The 19,805-nt window shown below is 37.4% G+C and overlaps 2 protein-coding genes across 2 annotated transcripts in view; one reads left to right on the top strand and one right to left on the bottom strand.

Moving 5' to 3' along the window:
- LOC149602758 (uncharacterized) overlaps positions 1-19,805 on the top strand; it is a 285,004-nt gene that overhangs the window by 49,933 nt on the left and 215,266 nt on the right. The window lies entirely within an intron of this gene.
- Positions 173-18,172, bottom strand: LOC149602774 (ATP-binding cassette sub-family C member 1-like). Its single transcript, XM_089860455.1, has 21 exons — positions 17,960-18,172; positions 17,657-17,833; positions 15,752-15,865; positions 15,543-15,680; positions 14,528-14,665; positions 14,261-14,319; positions 13,844-14,146; positions 13,339-13,513; positions 13,024-13,278; positions 11,441-11,644; positions 10,902-11,048; positions 10,618-10,708; positions 9,682-10,052; positions 9,280-9,447; positions 6,696-6,871; positions 4,569-4,674; positions 3,929-4,453; positions 2,471-2,670; positions 2,163-2,289; positions 509-1,278; positions 173-443 (listed from the first exon to the last, which is right to left on the bottom strand). The coding sequence occupies exons 1-21, from the start codon at positions 18,002-18,004 to the stop codon at positions 332-334; spliced, it is 4,401 nt and encodes a 1,466-aa protein (XP_089716581.1). The 5' UTR covers positions 18,005-18,172; the 3' UTR covers positions 173-331.

The raw sequence follows: 19,805 nt of genomic DNA, 5'->3' as shown, positions 1-19,805 counted from the left end.
CATACAGGTCACACACGTCCAGTAATTCTAAAAAACCATACCAAGAAGAGGTGCTGCAGTATTTTGAAAAAAAAAACCCCAAAATTTGCTCTGAAGTTGGACATAAGAACGGATTGCCTAGTACCTAGGTTAATACATTCTATATTTCTATAATCATGCCTAAAGTTCACAATTGTGTAATTTTATTAAATAGTTTTAAGGCAGAGAATACCACAAGAACTGAAAGATGATAAAAATAATAGTAAAACAAAGGATAGAGATTATACAATAGAATACGAACTATTCGCAAATAACATTGCATGAAAATGTAAGTGTGTAATATAAAAGCTTTCTAGAGTACGTTGGCAACTTTGGCCAAATCGTAGAACATTGATTGATCATCCTTCAAGAGGGCATGTGGGGAGTCGTATTCCACAATGCGGCCCTGATCGAGAACCATCACTCTATGAAGAGTTACGAGACAAATTAGAAAATCATTTGAATAGGCGTCTTTTATAGGTAAACTAACTTGTCGTAGTCCAAGATGGTGTTTATTCTGTGCGCGATGGTGATGATGGTAGAGTTGGTGAATTCCCTTTTGATGGTCTCTTGAATGAGATCGTCAGTGTCCATGTCGACCGAGGCCGTCGCTTCGTCCAAGATCAGGATCTTGGTGTTCCTTAATATGGCACGAGCCAAGCAGACCAACTGACGCTGTCCGACGCTCAGGTTGTTACCTCCCTCGGCCACGGGGTGATCGAGTCCCTGCTCTAGTGACGCTACAAAGGATTTCAGATGCGAGTGTTCCAGGGCGGCCCACAATCGCGGGTCGTCTTGTTGACCGAAGGGATCCAGGTTGAGTCTGAGTGTGCCCGAAAAGAGGACGGGCTCTTGAGGGATGATGGTCAGCCGCGATCTCAAATCGGATAAGCCCAATCCCTCCACTACCACTCCGTCTATGACGATCTGACCGCGCACCCCCTCGATCACGCGGAAGAGCGCTAGCGTCAGCGACGACTTTCCGGCACCTGTTCGCCCCACCACGCCCACCTTCTCCCCGGCCTCAATCTTGACATCTATGTCCTTCAAGACCAAATCCAAGCCTTCTCGATACCTGGTGCTGTAGTCGCGAAATACGATTTCTCCTCGCTGAGGCCAATCGGCTGGCGGTTGAGATTCTGGTTTCTCCCATTCAGCCTCAGGCTTCAAATGGCAGTATTCGTCAACCCTTTCTACGGAGACGGTATTCGTTTCCAAACCCGTCAATGCAGTAATAAAGAGTTTGATCATTTGTAGAAGCTACAAGATCATTAATAAAATTCTCACTTGATTGTAGAAGGTAAATAATAGTTTTACATTAAAGAAATGTCTTTTTGTACAACTCAGGGACATGTCTTACTAGCCTTACGGACAGCTTAAAGGTCTCTAAACTAATCTTGAAATTATTACTGTCACTTTACAGCCAGTAATATACTCTGTGTTATAGGTCTGACATTTATCATATCCGTCTTCATTCTCGGGAGGCAATACTGCAACATGCTGATAGTAAGTGTTTAGCTAACGTTCTCAGTAGGCCTGTACGGGTACTAAAAACGACGGGTTCGAATCCAAGTCTGAGCCCTTGGAGTCGGAGTCGAAACTCGTTTTTCGAAGACTCGAACCGGTACCCGGGTCCTTGGCAACGGCCTAAAATTACCCAAGTAGGGCTGGACAAATCCTTTTTTCATTAACAATCATTTTTTCTGGACGATTCCATTTTTTTTCACAAGGCGGAAAGGGGCCAACTTAAAGAGCAGACTAAATATATAAGTATTTTATATAGCCAACATTATCAGCTTAGTGATAAAAATATCTTCATATATCAAAAATGTAAAATTCTTATTAATTTTCATTTTTTAATCATTTAGAAAAATGAAACCATTATATCTTTTGTAAAGAAGTAATTAAATTCCGATTCGATTTGAATCGATTAAGAAATTTGGACTCGGAACCATGTTTTAAGGACTCGAGAACTCGGCGAGCCCAATTTCTAGGGTTCGGGCTCGGACTCCAAACCTAACAATGAGGACTCACACACCTCTAGTTCTAAGTAATAAGTGCTAAACAAATATTCTAGGACGACAGTATATTGAGGAACTTAATTTAGTCCTAGAAAAGGAGTCGAATTATTTGTTTGTACTTACATAATCAGCATTAGCTAAGATCATTCCCACAAAATCAGTTGACATAGTCTCTTTGTTCAAAATAATGAAAAAAGCAGTACAAAACATCAAGCAATTGCCTAAGAGATTGTAACGTATTGCTAGCCATCTGGAAAGGAAGAACTCACTTTATTAACAACAAAAAGAAATGGGAATTAAAATTAAGCTTGGAATGTCTGCTTTCATTTGCATCTACATTACATTTCCAGTTTGCATTCGAAATTCGACATAACATAAATATGCAATTTGTTTCGCTAATTACCAACACTGAAAGTCAGTGCGGAAGATACCTTTGTGCCATGTTCATCATGTAATTAGCACCAGTGCTTTCGTCGATCAGCTTAAGAAAGTGTCCTTCGAAGATATCTCCCACATCACATGTCCTGATGACAGTGCTGCCAGCCACTGATCCTCCCACGTGCGAAAACAAGAAGGAATTTCTCAAACTAGCTATACGCTTCAATTGGCGATTACTCGTCATGAAGAAACGCTACAAAGACCCAAGAAATCCATCATAATAGGCGAAATTACAAAATAATTAGCGAAAAGATATCCCTTGTAAGATCTGGTTCCTATATAATATATCATTTATATCTTGTTGCTTTTTTATTTTTCAGGTGTAATACTTATTTTCAAAGAAATAGTTTAGAAAATACCAATTTTGGACGTCCATTTTGGCGGGTTTATTTTAAATTTCTTGAGTAAATCGGGCGTTCTTATAATTTGGCAAGTTAAAATATCATAAAGCTCAGTGACTAACATCAGCTAAAATTACGAGATATAATCCCCATATGGTAAACGTTACAAAACAAATGGGAAAAAGTCCTTACATTTAAAAACAAAATATATTTCCTGATGATAGTTACAACGCCCAGGTAATGGTTTAACTAAAACACTAAATACAAAAAAAATCCAGGACATTGGTGTATCCCTTTAAACTTAATGAAAAGTTAGCTGGAGTCTACCAATTCGTCATTTGAATAAAAATATAGGGGAAATCACCCTATATGGGATATTCAAGGTATCTGGGTAAACGTTTTCGTTTTCACGTTTTGTGGAATTTTGAGGGTTCTAAATTTTATTAATTTAAACAAATTGAAATATCTCGCGAAATATTAGAGATACGAGGACACTGAAGACACTTTCTATTATAAATCGACCCCGCTGATAACGAAATCACATTAATTTTGTCCAAAAGTTAATATTTTAAAACTTGCACAATTTCAGATTTGGGAAAATTTCTCGTTTTCTAGCGCGTGCTTGGACCTACGCCTTCAAATTGTATCGCATTTGACTCGCAACTATTACCAATTCTCTGTTGTACACGGTTTTTGAATTATTAAATATTTCCCATGAGGGAAACAACGGTCAAAAACGTTTGAAAAATAGTGTACATCCCCAAAACGTTCAAGAAGCGATATGTAGTTTACTAGGGAGATGGTATAAGTTCGCCATATTTCTAGCTTTATCTCCAGTCCAAACGTAGGTCCGGAATAATTTCCGCCTCTAAATTACAACCAGCTTCGCGTTGGTTTTCGAAAACTCAAGTCAGCGCGACGCGAATGACGAAGATTACTGACGACTGAGCAGAGGCGAAATAGCCCGGCCTCCATTTACGTCCCCCCTTGCATTTTGAAAGGGGGACTGGGACTATGGGCCGCGAATACTTAGGCATCTTATCTCCCTAGTAAACTAGATATCCCTTAGAGGTAATTGCTTGTAAGAAAAGAGGGAAGTCGAGTTCCTACCTGAAGTAAAATATATCCAAAAGTAACAGCAACGCAGGGAATTATGAATAATGGTAAAAAAGCTGCATTATCCAACGTTGAAAAAATAACAAATGTTAATCCGTAAACGGTCATTCTTAACACTGGAGATAGTTGTTGGTCAATGGCGTCGATATCTTGGGAAAAACGATTGAGTATCCTTCCTATGGGTGTTGTGTCGAAGAAGGACATGGGAGAGCGAAATACGCTGTCTAGCATTTTACCGTGTAAACAGTTTGCAGCTGTTAGGCTGCGAAATAAGTTGATTATTGTGTAGACCAATACCGTAATGGAGAAGCTTAGACATAGAGCAACAAAGACCGCTATACGGGTTGGTTTTAAGTCAGGGTTTTCCATTAGATTCGCTTTGGTGTCCGCGCACCAGAGAGACAGCCAGTACATAGACGCCAAATTAAAGAACACAGCACTAACAATAATTAAAGCGATGATGGCAGACCATATTATTCCAAAGGCTTTGAAATATTGTTTAAATTGTGACAGGGATATCTGCAAATGGGAAAACACATTATCAAAAGCATAAATAACTGGAGAACATGGTAGTTATGGAGAAATGAAGAATGAAGAACATTCTCTCTTTCACTATTAACCAGAATGTACATACATTTCCTTCTTTGAGCGTCTCTTTAGCCATCAATTTCGCGTCATCCGCGTCCGGTACTTTTCCTTTCGATGCAATATGAAATCTTTCCACTTCATTGTTTAATTTTCTGGCAACAAAACATTTGAAAGAATCACTTCAAACAGCTCAAAATTAGAGCAGCAGTTCGCGCATTTACACTCAGATTCTAGGCGGCATTGTGTAAGGGTGTTTTGACTTTTAATAAGTGTTTTAATAAAGTGAACGTGTTTGTGAATAATTTCGATGGCTTGTAATCTCCAGATTATTGAAAACCAAGTGGATTGGAGTCAAACTGAACATTAAAGCAAAGGTCGAGGGTCAAAACAGAGTATACGGTTAAGGGATAAGAAGTGGAGGCTACCGGAAACGCTCAAGTAGAGCTCGGCATTTTCTATCCTTTATCCACAAAGGATAACCGATTATTTATAAACTAAGTTGTGGATATAATACGATTTAGCATCTCAGTTCTGTGGATAATTTTCGAGTATGGATAAAGATAAATTAACGTGGATAATGGATAATGCCGAGCTCTACGCTCACGAGATATACTGCAGGGTGCCCAATCATGACAAAGAAATGCATAATAATTTGATGGAAGTTATAAAAAAGGGCGGGAAAACTTCATTGCGACGAGTGTTGAAATTTAAGATAATGCAACATAAGCCCTATTGGTAACTATTGAAAGTAGCACCAAATGACTGCAAACAGGGTTCAAGTTTTAAACTTCGGACATCAGCAAATCATGGGATTTACTACACTCCTTCTTAAAAAGGAAATCCGCTGACTGACCCGATATTTAAATTTAAAGTTGTTTAGATATATGTGCTAGATATATTTAGTAGGGCTGTGCGAATAGTGGTTTTTCAAACCGAATCGAATACGAATCGAATAGTAAATCTCCTATTCGAAATCCGAATCGAGTACTCGTTCAAACGAATATTACTCGTTTTTCCAAAAATCAGGTTCGAGTACCCGTTTTTTTTCGATTAATCGGTTTTACCAGACGAATATTCGTTTCAAAGCGATTAATCGTTTTCTAAATGCACCTCGCAGTACTAGTTTTTTAAAAGAGTACTCCAAAAATTTTAATACTCGGTTTTATCAGACGAATATTCTTTTCAAACGATTAATCGTTTCCTCAATACACGAAGCAGTCTTAAAATATTGTAGTTTCCCATAGAATGGAATTTTTCCTAAGAATGAGTAATTGCAAATGTGGATGAGAGGGAAAGTATGACAATGGCCATAGAGCCCGTGTTAATAAAACACGGACATCAAAGTTTCGCCAATAGCTATTTAGTTTACTAGTGACTGACGGACTTGCAAACTCGCAACTGAAAGTAGTTCAGACATTTATGCTCCTTGGTTTAACCATAGCCCACTCAATCACGCGCATCACGACGCAAGCTGCTCGTGCTATAGCTAAATTACCGAGATTTGTTTTAAACGTATCTAGTTTTATGAGCTCTTCTATTGCTTCGATAACCTTACTTAAATCCATAGCTTCAAATACCTTTTAAAACATTACCAGCTACTCTGTCCTGACTACAAACACAAATCGAGGAAGTTCTAGCATAAACAATAGCAGACGACGGTAACCGCGAAACCGCGAATTAACACAAGACCTATTTTAAGGGAATGAACAGGCCCAGTATAGCTACGCCAATAAAACGGTCAACTACGGCGAAACTCTGATGACTCGCGACTTTTGGCCATTTTCATACTTTTTCTCTCATCCACTTTTGGTAATTGTGAGAGAAAAAAAACATCGCGAATTGCGCAATCTCGATGAAATTCCATAAACAAAACAGCTATATATATGTCATGAGACCAAAATCCCTCCCATTTTTAATCGAATACTCGTTTTCTATTCGAATTTAGCCCCTTGGAAGCGATTACTCGGTTTAGGGAGCTGTATTCGTATTTAAATCGGTTATTCGAATTTCTTTTCGAATAATCGTTTCGTGATTCGAATACTCGTTTTTCTCCAAATGGCCAATTCGATTCGTCGAATCGAATAATCGATTCGAATTAAACGAATACTATTCGAAAATTCGAGTATTCGCACAGCCCTAACTATACTTGTAATTATAGCCTCCGTTTACTTACGACGCTTCAACTTTGTCATCGTCGTTCATGTGTTGCGCAAAATAATCTCTAGCCATTCCTTGACGACTCATGATTTCGTCATAGGCTCCTCTTTCGATGATTCTGCCATTGTTCATGAAGAAGACCTCGTCTACCTCTCGGATGAAGCTCAAGTTGTGCGTCACCAAAACTCTAGTCTGTTTGAGGAGGAACTGGTTAAGCAACGAGAATATTACACAAACAGGCTCAACTTGAAGGGTGAGAGATCAAACTTTATGTGCGTGTACTATGTTAGTCAATCATTGGCTTACTACGCCAGGATATTTTGATTACCTTTCGAAATTATACACTTATAAGCTTTCAACAAGTTGGAAAACCTAAATAAACCTCTCCAGTCGTAACGAAGGCTTTTACCCCCTTAAGAAGATTTTCTTAAATAATTAAATTATTCTAGAGGGCCGGTAGGCCCTTCTAGATAAGATCCCTGATTATGATGGATTTCTTGGGTCTTTGTAGCGTTTCTTCATGACGAGTAATCGCCAATTGAAGCGTATAGCTAGCTTGAGAAATTCCTTCTTGTTTTCGCACGTTGTGCGCGTTTTAAGGTGAGTGAAATATCAAGGAAGCGTAAGCTTCTATTATAAATCCATGCTTAGGCAGACTATTGAGTGAGTCCATGCAATGGGTGATTGTAAAAGCTTAAAGGATAGATGAATCAGTGTTGGAAATAAGGATTTTTTTAAAAACTGGACCTGTGGCCTAGGTATTTTAATTAAAATAACTGGCCACGGTGCCACTCACTGTAAACGTACAAGGGCAGTGAACGCAATGTCATGGATAATTGCAATCGTAAAGTGGACTGTAAAAGATACGGCTTTGATAGTTTAAAAATCGTGGCAGGATGTTGGTTTTGAAGTTGAATATAAAGCTCGGGTTCTAAAACGAATTGTGAGCCGTATCTTATAAGAATTAACCTCGTCCTAGAAGTGAAAAATTTCGCATTTCAGGCAAAAAATTGTTTTATAATAGATTAATACAAATGCAGACTGAAGGAACAGATATTATATAAAAAAGGACTTGGTTTGCCCAAGCCTAAGAAACAAAACGATAAGAGTTTTTTCCAGTTGACTGAAGCTCGGATATTTTATTTTTCTATATAATTTTAAAGACAATCCGTATTTTACTACTCTTTAGAATTTAATTCAATCTCCTGATTTTACTGGTAATGGATTTATTTCCTATAAATTAATTGAAATAAAAAATTACTTATCTCAGATTTTTCATGATAAAATTTTACGAAAATGGAATTGTTGTTGAAAAATCTGAGATAAGTCATTTTTTATTTCAATTAATTTATAGGAAATAAATCCATTACCGGTAAAATCAGGAGATTGAATTAAATTCTAAAGAGTAGTAAAATACGGACTGTCTTTAAAATTATATAGAAAAATAAAATATCCGAGCTTCAGTCAACTGGAAAAAACTCTTATCGTTTTGTTTCTTAGGCTTGGGCAAACCAAGTCCTTTTTTATAAATAATAACTGATATTAAATATTTTAATCGTCGGTAATTTACCTTAATTCTAGTTATATCGTTTTAAGAAAAGTTATCCCTAAAATCATTTTAAACATAGCCATTGTTGACGTTTGAATCCTAGCGTATGCCTCTTTACCAATTTTTGAAAATTTAGGGTAAATAATGCGTTTGATTTACAATAAATGATAAGAAAACCGCAATTGCGTGAACCTTTTATGAAAGTCATGTGAAAGTTCTGCCAATGGGTGGCTAGACGTTTCTCGTAACCCTACACGATCGTGACGTACATCTTAACCCTAACGTAGAAATAAATATAGCTTTCTGAGAACTGCGAACGCGGTCCGGATATTGCGAACATGTTTGCTCCGATTTGCCAAATGCAAGCGCGTTGGTAGGGAGACACACTCACAGAAACGTCCAATGTAATACTTCTCCGTGACATGATAGTCACTCGGAGAGGTAAAAATAGTAAATCATAAATAAACAAACTGCCAGGTGAAATTTTACTTTCCTACCAGCTATACTCAAAGGCCTTGAAAGAATCGTTATGGATAAATTATGTGCTGGTCAAAGGAAAAATTGTGCGTTGATGTTTACGACGTTTATTTTAGACTTTTTTGGCAACTTTTTCAAAGATTACCACGCATTTAATCCTTTTAGCTTAATCTGCAAATACTTAGGTAAATAGGCAAATATATAAAGTAGGAGGAGCTAATTGAAAAATATAAAAAATCGTCACGAGTGACGTTTCAAGTCTGGAGAAATGAAGCTCGCGCTCAAATTCGTAAGATCATGGATAGAGAATGCGCGTGAGAAAATGTTTTTCATGCAATAAGAGTGTGAAAACAATTTTCCTCACGTGCAATCTTTATCCATGGTTTAACAATGAATCACCAGACTCACGTGACGTACAAAATCACGCGCAACTGTGATGACGATTTCTTATTTTTCAACAAGTTCAGCAAGACCAAATACTTTATATATCCACCTATTGCTTTAAACCAATATTCTTCTTGGAAATGTCACTCTTTGTGCTCTTATGAGAAATATAAGATTACAAGGTTTTTACTTTGTTATGAAGTAATCCATTCGTTCCTATGACTTCGTCGAAGAGATGTTTGGCCACGTGTGAGTCAACTGCCCCCAATGGGTCATCCAAGAGATATACATCAACATTTCGATAAACTTCTCTGGCCAAGTTCACCCTTTGTTTTTGACCACCACTCAAATTTATACCCTATAATAAACAGCATATAAATTAGTAGAGTGCTGGGTTTTACGTTTTCAAGAGAGGATCCTTATCTTCCCGGTTAACGACCAACCATGCGTACATTGGGCCTATTGCTCTTATGGTTCCATTGATACCTACTCTTTCTCCGATCTCCGTTTCACGTTTTCAAGACGTGAGACCAAATACGTATGAGGTGTACATTGGGCATATGATCGCTCTCACTTCTCTATTGATACGTACTCTTTCTCCGATCTCCGTCTCGTCGCCAGCTGGTAGCTGGTCGAGATCTGGTTGTAGGGCGCATGCGCGTATGACGCCGTCGTATCTTTCCCGGTCCAGTTCATCGACGAAGAGTATATTCTGTCTGAGTGAGGTGTTTTGTATCCAGGGCTGTTGAGTGACGTATCCCACTCGGCCGGCCACTCTCACCTTCCCCTCCATCTTCTTCATCTCGGAAACCAGAGCGGACAAGAGGGAAGACTTGCCACAACCGACCGGACCCACCACGGCCACCAACGAGCCGCGGGACACTTTCAAATTGATGTCCTGAAGACACGCCGCTGCCACCTCTTCCGGGTTCCAACGAAAGGTTCCCTTCTGAATCTCAATTGCTGAAATTTTCATTTAAAATTGTGTATGATTCTATCATTTTATTTGTCTATGCTTAGCGACTCCTTGCTTGAAACTTGCTAGATTTATAGAGGGTAGCTCAAAAACTACAACCCAAAATAACTTTGCAAAAGACACGCAAATTGGCTAAAAGACTAAGGTCGAAGGTATTTCATTATAGGGTCTTTGCGCGTGACGTCAAGTTACCTTCCCCCTTTCCTCTCCCCTTGCCGGCTGCCCGCTCTGGCCACGTTAGGACGCCATGTTGACATCCCCTGAAAACCGGTTTTGGCCCCCTATTTCTTCTCCCTTTTTACTCTCGCGGAAACACCCTATAGCCATATTACACACTCATCATAGATATAAGTAAATAATAACGTAAAGGGACGTTAAGATTAATCTAAAACAAAATTCACACAACCTTTTTTAACCAATTACACTATCAATTATAACATTTCTTCAATTATCTTTTTTCTTCCGTTCAACTTCACGTTTGTATCTTTACCCATAAATCCTTTTGACGTTAAATTTGCTTGAGCTTCTCATTCAGTCGTGCAACTGACTTACCATATTTTGTGTCGCTAGCCATATGCTCCACGTAATCCTTGCTTTCCCCACGACTCAACAAGTTTGCAATTCTTCTCACTGAGACGTGCGTCTGTAATGAATCACGTGCTATATTGGTATCACTCCGAAAGGCTTTCATTAAAGGGAGGGTCAATAGGGCAATCCTATCTTATTATTTTTTTCTAGAAGTGAAAGATCTTTGGAAAAGGATAGAATAGTGGCAATATATTAATATACGATTAATGTTTTGACCATCCCTTCAATATACTTGGCACTATTCTTACCAAAACTAAAGTGTTTATTGTCTCCGGAAAAGTAATCATTGAGATCATTACTAATCGTGCCAACTGCCAGGAGACGAAACCTTTCCTCATAGTAAGAACGTTTTCGTCGCCAGTTAATACATACACGGCGAAACACGGAGAGGTTATCTGAATATTTAGAAAGAATTTACGTAAGGACTTGGAAGGAAAAAGAGAAAGTAATTTTTGGAGTTCAATAAATAGTTGAAAGGACAAGATGATTGACAGACTTTGTTTTAAAAATTTTGTTCTCAGTCCATCTCAACTTACGTTTCTGGAAATTCTCGAGTGACTCAATTTCGCGACGACGGAAACTCAACTGGTATTCACTATGACATATCGAGGAAAACCATACGACATCGGTGACTTATTCGAAAACCGATTCGAGTTTCCGTCGTGCTTACGGCCGAGAGCGAGTCTAGATTAACGATGGTGATAACTAAGCGATGCGTTAGGACACGGGTACACCGCGCTCTCAAATTCTTTTCAATACACTTTATGATAAATATTTACATTCTTACCAAAATTGGTATGGCACATGCTATAAACAGGTTGATTGCTTGGAAGAGGGCTTGTTTCTTCATGAGTGCAATTTCTTCTTTCCTGGTTTGAAGAATACTTCTTTGAAACGATCTCTCCCAGGCGTACAACTTCAAGACGCGGATTCCGTTCAAGATTTCACTCATCATTTTCATTCTCTTGTCCTTCAGTTTCATCAGCTCAACCTAATGAACGAGCTAATTAAATGCTGGGAGAACTCCCCGGTGGTTATATTGCATTTTAAGTTAATATTGAACGCGTAATTTCTTTCAGTTTTCCTAGATGTGGTAATGCAACCAGACCTAGCTTTGGGATGGTGTTTTGTCTGTCTGTCTGTGTGTGTTTGTAACCCGGGTACACGAAAAACAAACGTGGATATAAACCGAGTAAAGAAAGATCCACTAACACCTTGGAGCTTGTAATGTGAAAGAATTGTGAAAGGAAGTACATTAGCGCTATGGAACAACAGTTTTTTGATTTCGGTTGGACATAAAACAAAGTTTGTTGGGACAATTGTTAAGAAAAGATCCACTTTCGGCTCTTGGAAGTATTGGGAATGGAACAGCCTTGCTATCGTCACTTTAATAGATTGCGGCAACCCTGAAGTTTAGGTTTAATTTGATGGACGGTTGTATCGAAGCTGATTTATTGGAAAGCGTTTAAAATCGAAATATTTTTCTCTAATCTGCGGTTTTCGGGGTTACCGTCGGGGGATGGAGAATGCGGGAACGGTAGCTTGAATGATAGATTCATTTTCGGGTGGTAAGGACACTATTTATAAAGGCTAAGATACTTATTTATAGGTACAGTTGTCGTTGAAAACTTTTCCTTACCCTTTTATATATATGTAATAGGTTTTTAGGTAAATTTGTGAAAGAAATGAAGCTTTTACCGTTTTACGATATGATCGGGGTGTGTTTGTATGAGGTTTGTGTGTTGCGGTGGGATAGATGCAAATACCTTTTATCTAGGTGTGGTAAGAACCAGGGTGAGAAATAAGACGGTGGCAATGGGCAAATGACCAGTTTAAAAATTGCTTTGACCAGTTTATTTATTAAATGCCTGGGGGTCCAGTGGTTACCGTGACAACTTTTTAAATTCCCCTTCTTTAGTAAAAAATAATTCCCAGTAGTGGGTTATAGAAATAAATGCTTATAAAACAAATAAACAGTATATAAAACCATTCCTAGAGCCATTTCAGTGCAGCTCTGACAGTATGTAGAAATATTAAGTGGTCATTGACCAGTTTTTTAATTAAAACCCTTGGGCTCAACTGGTCAAATGACCAGTATAAAAATTTTCCTTATTTCTCACCTTGGTAAGAACTTAATGTACCAGAACCGTTGGTCTATCTCGGACATAACCTTAGCGATATAGATAATATGAAACCACTCATACATTAGAACATATGAAACTAACACGCCCTTTCCGCCACCAAACCATACCTAGCTAATACGGAAATTTTATTTACGTAACTTGAAAAGAACAAGAATATACGCTAAACCTTTTACGATCTACTGTCTGGGGATTCAATCAATTGATGTTTCCTTTGAATAAAATTTACCTGCAATTCTTTATATTTCTTGGTGCTGATATAGTTAAGCGGCAGAAGAACGATAATAGGTACGATTCCAGCTAAGGCGGAATAGCCCAGTTCTTGATACATGAAGGCGAAGCACAGTACTGTTTGTACCGGGACCGACCACAAGAGACTCAGTTGCGGCGACAGAACTTGAAATCTGTTCGTGTCCACGTACATCGTGTTCAGTATTTCGCCCATTGTCAGGTCACGTCGATCGCTGCTCGTCAAGCGAAATGTCTGCTTCGACGAATCTCATTAATGAACTAGCAACCCACTATCACGAAAAAAGTAACTTACTTTTTTGTACAAAACATGCATGGTGGCGGATTTGAGCCTCAGTCCAAGTTTGGTGTGAAAAATGGCGCTGCCTTCTTGCAAAAAAGATTGCGCAAGACTGGCCAAACCGTAAAGGCAAGCGTAGAAAATGCCCTTCCACAAAGGATCTTCGCTCGTCGAGTAATCAATAATCGCACTAAAGACAGAATTAAGTTAATTACTTTACTGGATTGTGACGCTTTAAGAGCTAATGGAAATTTCTTCCCGATCCCCTAATTTTAAGCTCATTGCAGCGTTGCCAACAGCTTTTAAGATCAACTACGGTTTAATCAGTTCTTCAAATTAGCATTATATGACCTATAGAAAAAGGAAGGTTCCTATCTGAGGACATTGCACATTTCTGACCGCGTTTCAGACTTTTACAAAAAGCAACTGGAAGCAATGTATGAACTTATTATCCTTTTAGCATTAATTGTTGGTTTGTGATGGTCCCTATATATGTAGCCAAAATAGTAAACGTATTTACCCTATCAATAGGGGACAAGCGAAAGACACTATATCGGCCAAAACTTGAAATACCACTCCAAATATTAGGTAAGGCCCGATTGTCCTCAACAAGGACCAAGCAATGGATTTGAAGTGATATTTGGTTTCGTTTCTTTCATCCGAAAATCTTTTCATTTCCATTTTATCGCCTTCACTTCTGGCCGTAGCGTGGGGTTTCCAGTGTTTTTCCAAAAGGCGCGAGACAGTTAGTGCTCGCTCCGAGTCATTCAGTTCGAAAACATCCGATGGCTCCAGGTTTTTCTTCCAACCTTTCCAGAGTACACTGCAATTCGTTTGAAAATTTTAATAAAAAATTTGCAAGATAGAATTAAACTACAATCTGTTTCCTTGAAATAAGTTCTTCAAGTAAGTGCATACATGAGAACGGCACATTTACCTGGTAAGCCATGAATGAACGACGCGAGAAGAAAACGATGCATCATCTTCCTTTGATCTCTTTAAGTCAGAAAATAATCTTTTTGTTAGAGATATTGTGTTCAATAACATTCAGATGTCAAAACTTTGTTATTGTATATAATAGAAATGCAATGTGCACTACGCTTTACTAAAATGTTAGCGAAAACTAATCAAATAAGCCTACTTCTTGGTAAATAGTGTCGAACTTATCTACTGAAACTTGTGATAAAAATGTTTAGAATATTACCGATTTGTTTTCCATTGAATATGTATTTTTCCCGTAGTGCTGCCCAGTGTCAGTCAGTGTGTGTATTCCGAGGGTAACAACTACTAGAGGGTAAATTACCGACTGAATTACTAACTCAAAATAATCATCTTTGACGTTCTGAAAAATTTAAAAAAATGTTTATTTTAACAATACCATCATGTAAGTCACGTAAATCGAGATTTCCGTATTAGCTAGTTGTGGGTTGGTGGTGGGGAGGTAGTGTTAGCTTTGTACGCGCTGACATAAAACAATTCTCTAACTCGCTAAGGTAATGTACGAGACGTCCAACGATTGGATTAAGTTCTAATGCCCACGCGCTAACTCAAAGGATTATATTTAAAACTCTTCCCAATCAATATTTATACAAACCAAAAACACACTCTTAGATCATAGTCGTAAAAGTGACTTAGTCTTTCACACTTGTAGCTAAAAAGCTGTTGCCAATAAAAATATATTATAGAGTGAGGAAACGATTTAAATGACAACTGTAAATAAAGAATAGAAAACCAGCCTTTATTAATAGTGCCCTCTACGCCTGAAAATAATTCTCAATTCTATCTACTAAACCGTGCAAACCGGAAAATCGGAGTTTTAAACAAAACAATTTTGACTAGACCTATAAACGCTTTCCGAAAAATCGGCTTTTTTCCATAAAATTAAATCTTAACTTCAGGATTGCCACAACATAACCGGGTAAATTCATTCACAATGTCAATGTTCTTTATTTCCCAATATTATCCAGAGCTGGAAGCTGATCATTGCTTAACCTGACACCTGTAAACTTCTTTCTGCCTATCCAACTAATATGATGGCACCATTTTAACTCTTTCACAATAAAATGTCGGTGGTGATAGCGGATCTTGCCTTACTTTGTTGCAAGTCACACTGGTTTATCGTGTAACCTCCACAGACGACAGAAACACCATCAGCGCCAAGGCTGCACTCGATATAAATAACCACATCTAGCTAAAAATGGAAAAACATTGTCACTAACTTGGAAATGGTATTTTATGATGGTGGACCTCAACGTAATCGTTTCCGCTAGTGTTAAGAGAAACCAATACAACGTGAAGATTCCCGACAAAACCGGACCACCCACTCGGCCGTAAATGGTGAGAAATAACGCCAGGATCTGAAACATGAAATCTCAGTTTATTTCGTCAGATGTATAGCTCTCGAGAAGGATTTAACATATTGTCTTACAAATGTTCCGAATTGGAGGACGACCGCCAAATTGTCAACGACTTGAAAATTGCCGTAATAAATTTGTTTTCCAAATTTTAAGACGCTAATTGCGGCCAGTAACAAAGTCAAGAACTGAAACGACAAGGTAAGAAGTAGCAGCTATATTCTATGAACATTCTACGAAGTTCCATCAATTTCGAAAAGAACGAGATTGTCAAGACCCGTGTTAAAGCCACATCGTTCCCATACTACAGCTCTTATAAAAGGGAGGGGGAAGTGGAAAATGAAGTAATTTTTTATCGATTCTTCCAATAATTATGAGACCAGTCTGCATAATAAAAAATTCAGGAAATATATCCGAATGATTTTAAAATTCAGATTAGGTTTCGATTCCATTTGCACACTCTACATCTCGCGCCAAGATTGTCATATCACACGCAAATTTTATCAAATCTCGCTATAAATTTCATTTGGCATGCATCGTGCCACGAAAATTTTGTTAACAAGAAAGTAGGGCGTCACGCGATTGGTCAGAGGTCCATATTTCAAATTATCCATAAAATTCCAACATAATTTTAATTTTAAATTATTCGGGGATATTTCCTGAATGTTTCACTACGCCGACTGGCCTTCTTCTTCTAACATGAAGAAGTAGAGCTCGACAATATCTATCCACTATCCACGTTAATTTATCTTTATCCATACTCGAAAATTATCCACAGAACTGACATGTTAAATCGTATTATATTCACAACTTTGATTATAAATAATCGGCTATCCACCAATTTGTGGATAATGGATAGAAAATGCCGAGCTCTAAAGAAGAATCGTTAAAAAAATGAAAAATCACTTGATTTTTCACTTCACCCTCTCTTTAAAGCTAGAGCTCGGTATTTTCTATCCATTATCCACAAATTGGTGGATAATCGATTATTTATAAACAAAGTTGTGGATATAATACGATTTAACATGTAAGTTCTGTGGATAATGTTCGAGTATGGATAAAGATAAAACAACGTGAATAATGGATAGATAATGCCGAGCTCTTTTAAAAGCATAATATTTCTCTTGAAAACAAGAGGTAAATCAAGAGTTTCTTTATTTTTACCGAAAGAATCCTTACTTTAAAAAATTAACTCCTTTTAGAATTTGGGTGAATAGCCCTCGATGTGCTACGCTTACTTCCCTGAATTTACTTCGGTTATAATTGTATTAGTGAGACACAAACAGAAATCTAAAATGTTTAGCCATAACCCTTACTACTATAATAGTAATAATTGTAATAGTACGACACAAGAAGAAATATTGAGTGAGTAGCGGCGTAAATAGCCCGACGATGCACAACTTTATGTACTGCTAAGACGATTACCCCTAACACATCCCGAACCCTTAATAGAAGGCTTAAAATTTCTAGAGCTCGGCATTTTCTATCCATTATCCACAAATTGGTGGATAACGGATTATTTATAAAAAAAGTTGTGGATTACAATACGATTTAACATGTAAGTTCTGTTCGAGTATGGATAATGATAAAATAACGTGAATAATGGATAGATAAAGCCGAGCTCTAAAAATTTCAGTGCTTAGCACTTCGATGTGCTATTTATAGAGTGAAAAATTATTAACGGAAATTCTTACTTCCCTTAAAATTGTAATATCCCGGGACCACAAGTTAGTATATAATTACTTTAGCTTTTAGAACTTCTCTCAATTTCTGGAGAAATACACATAACTTCACTCTGCGACATAAACCCCAATTTGGTTTATGTCAAACGACTATTCTTCCCGGCTTTTTGAAATTCTAATTAATCACGCTTCAGTAGGTACGAATAAGCAGTGTCAAGAACGCAGGCATCCTGCTTTGGCAGATGAGCATGCATTTCGTGTCCTACAAAGGTGCTAATTGAGTATAGAAGTACTTACACTTTTCGTAATGACTAGATGGGAATAGCGAAGGCTTCTCCGTGGAGACCTGGCTATCGCATAAACTTCCAACGGAAGAAACAACCATAATATTGCACATGGCACCCAAACTAAAACTGTCTTTTGAAAACACGGTGTAAAATCCGGATTATCAGTGTACCAGGTCAAATTAGCATCCTGCTTAACAAAAATAAACACTTCATAATTCAACAAAAGTGTTGAATATTTCTACCCTATTTTAAAGCTTTTAAATGTTATTATCAGAGCCCTGCATGGTAAACGTAATAAAAACATGAAACGTACCCAAAATGGAGATTCGCAAAAGTCCTCCAAAATGTACGAACTCATTTTAAATTAAACAAGATTCTCGGGGCCTTTCAAACGACGAAATAATACTTTCAACGTTATCCAATAAACACCATACAGTTATTAAAACCCAACGCTTAGTCTAGTCTCGTCCGTGTAACACAAGTGGTTCTGAAAACGAATGTGTCTACATTTGAGCTGAAAATACGAGACGTCAGGCGATAAATACTTGTTTAGATCTCAAAGAAAAAGAAGCCTCTGTGAGAAATAGGAAATCGCAGATAACACAGAAAAATGTACTTAATAATCTCTTTTTTTTAAGATTTTCAAACCCTTAAATGAATCGCAGCCTTCGTATCAAATCGACGAAAGAACCGTTATGTCTTAGAAAACGAAGCAAACCGTCTCAAGGATGTAAATTATCAGTACAGATTATTTACGCAAACCTTTTGGGAGTGATGAATTTTTTATTGTTCATTTGAACATTTCGGAGCACAAATGTTCTTATTTAGGATAATAGAAAATTTAAGGCTCGTCAGTCTCCCAAAATAGCACCCAAGCGTCAAACTATTTTAAATTTAATATCATTTATATAAATGAATCTCAAATCGAATTAATTTTAAATTCTCTGTTGTTAAAGCCTTGGATGTTTTCGGCTTTATGGAGCAAGCTGTGTCTGTGTAGAAGTAAAATCCTTTGCGCTAATAACTTTGCTATACGCATGTGTTCTACACTAAAAATAATACCCATAATTACATGTTCAACGATTTTTATCTCTCGAAATGACGATGACGTCACGTAGAGGTAGTACGTTGGACGTGTCTGTGTGTCTGTCACGGCGTTAGCAGTCGGCAAATAGGAGCAAACGTTTTCAAAAATTTCCGGATCGCGTTCGCACACAGTTCAAACTTATTCATAAGCGAAAACTAAGTTATCTGACGATGAATCCTAGGCTTATTGAACATTACCATGAAATGAATGAACATTAGATCAGTATACCTTATTTTATTTATAAATATTTTAAATTTCTATTTGTAAATGCTATAATAAAGATGAAAAAAACTTCAGAAGTTTAACATATTTTATTTATTTTGGAGACAAAACGTAGTTCTTCAGGTGTAGCGTTCTTTTATAACACAATTTTATTTAATTTAATAAATCATTTTTTTTGAAATTATTTGCAATATTATTTTTTAAGATTTAGAACTATTGGATTTATCAAACATACGTACGTCAAAATTGACCAAAAATTGTTTAATATTGCCATTCTTGGGTTGTCATGGTTTTTTAAGGCAATGAAATTAAATTGAATTCAAACAAAAGCTCAGATTTTTCAACTGTTGAATGCTTCATATTTACTATTATCACAAGGTGAATAATATTAGATTATTCTCCTTGTGCTATTATGTGGTTTTCAAAAAAAATATTTTTATGTAAATTAAGGTTTTCAAATGTAGTTCCGTTTTACATTGGTATTCTGCATGGAGTAACGATTCTAAGGTGGTAATTGAAAGATCACTTGCTTTCATTTCTATCAAAGCTAAAGCGCCCGCAAGCCTCCAGTGGCGCCCATTATGTTATAATGTTGTCACGTGACGCAGACGAGGCTAGCTTATTCACGTGATCTGGACTGGCCAATAAGAAACTTACACGATAAACAAAGCTATAGTCAGGCTAGGTAGATCGGCGAGTCGACAGTCAGGATCAGATACTCGAGCGATGTAGTCATTCTTAATGTTAATCTAACGAACTTATATCAAAGTAATAAAGAAACTGTTTTTAAGTTTTTATGCCCGACGTATTATTATAACATGGTGATAGAGGTGGGATACCGGCCCCACGC

The sequence above is a fragment of the Phalangium opilio genome, unplaced genomic scaffold, assembly GCF_054372755.1.
Source record: "Phalangium opilio isolate 3A_F unplaced genomic scaffold, DU_Popi_V2 ptg000352l_1, whole genome shotgun sequence".
NCBI classification, from domain to species: Eukaryota; Metazoa; Arthropoda; class Arachnida; order Opiliones; family Phalangiidae; genus Phalangium; species Phalangium opilio.
The sequence above is the reverse complement of the archived record's forward strand: the minus strand, read 5'-3'. Positions and strand labels throughout refer to the sequence as shown.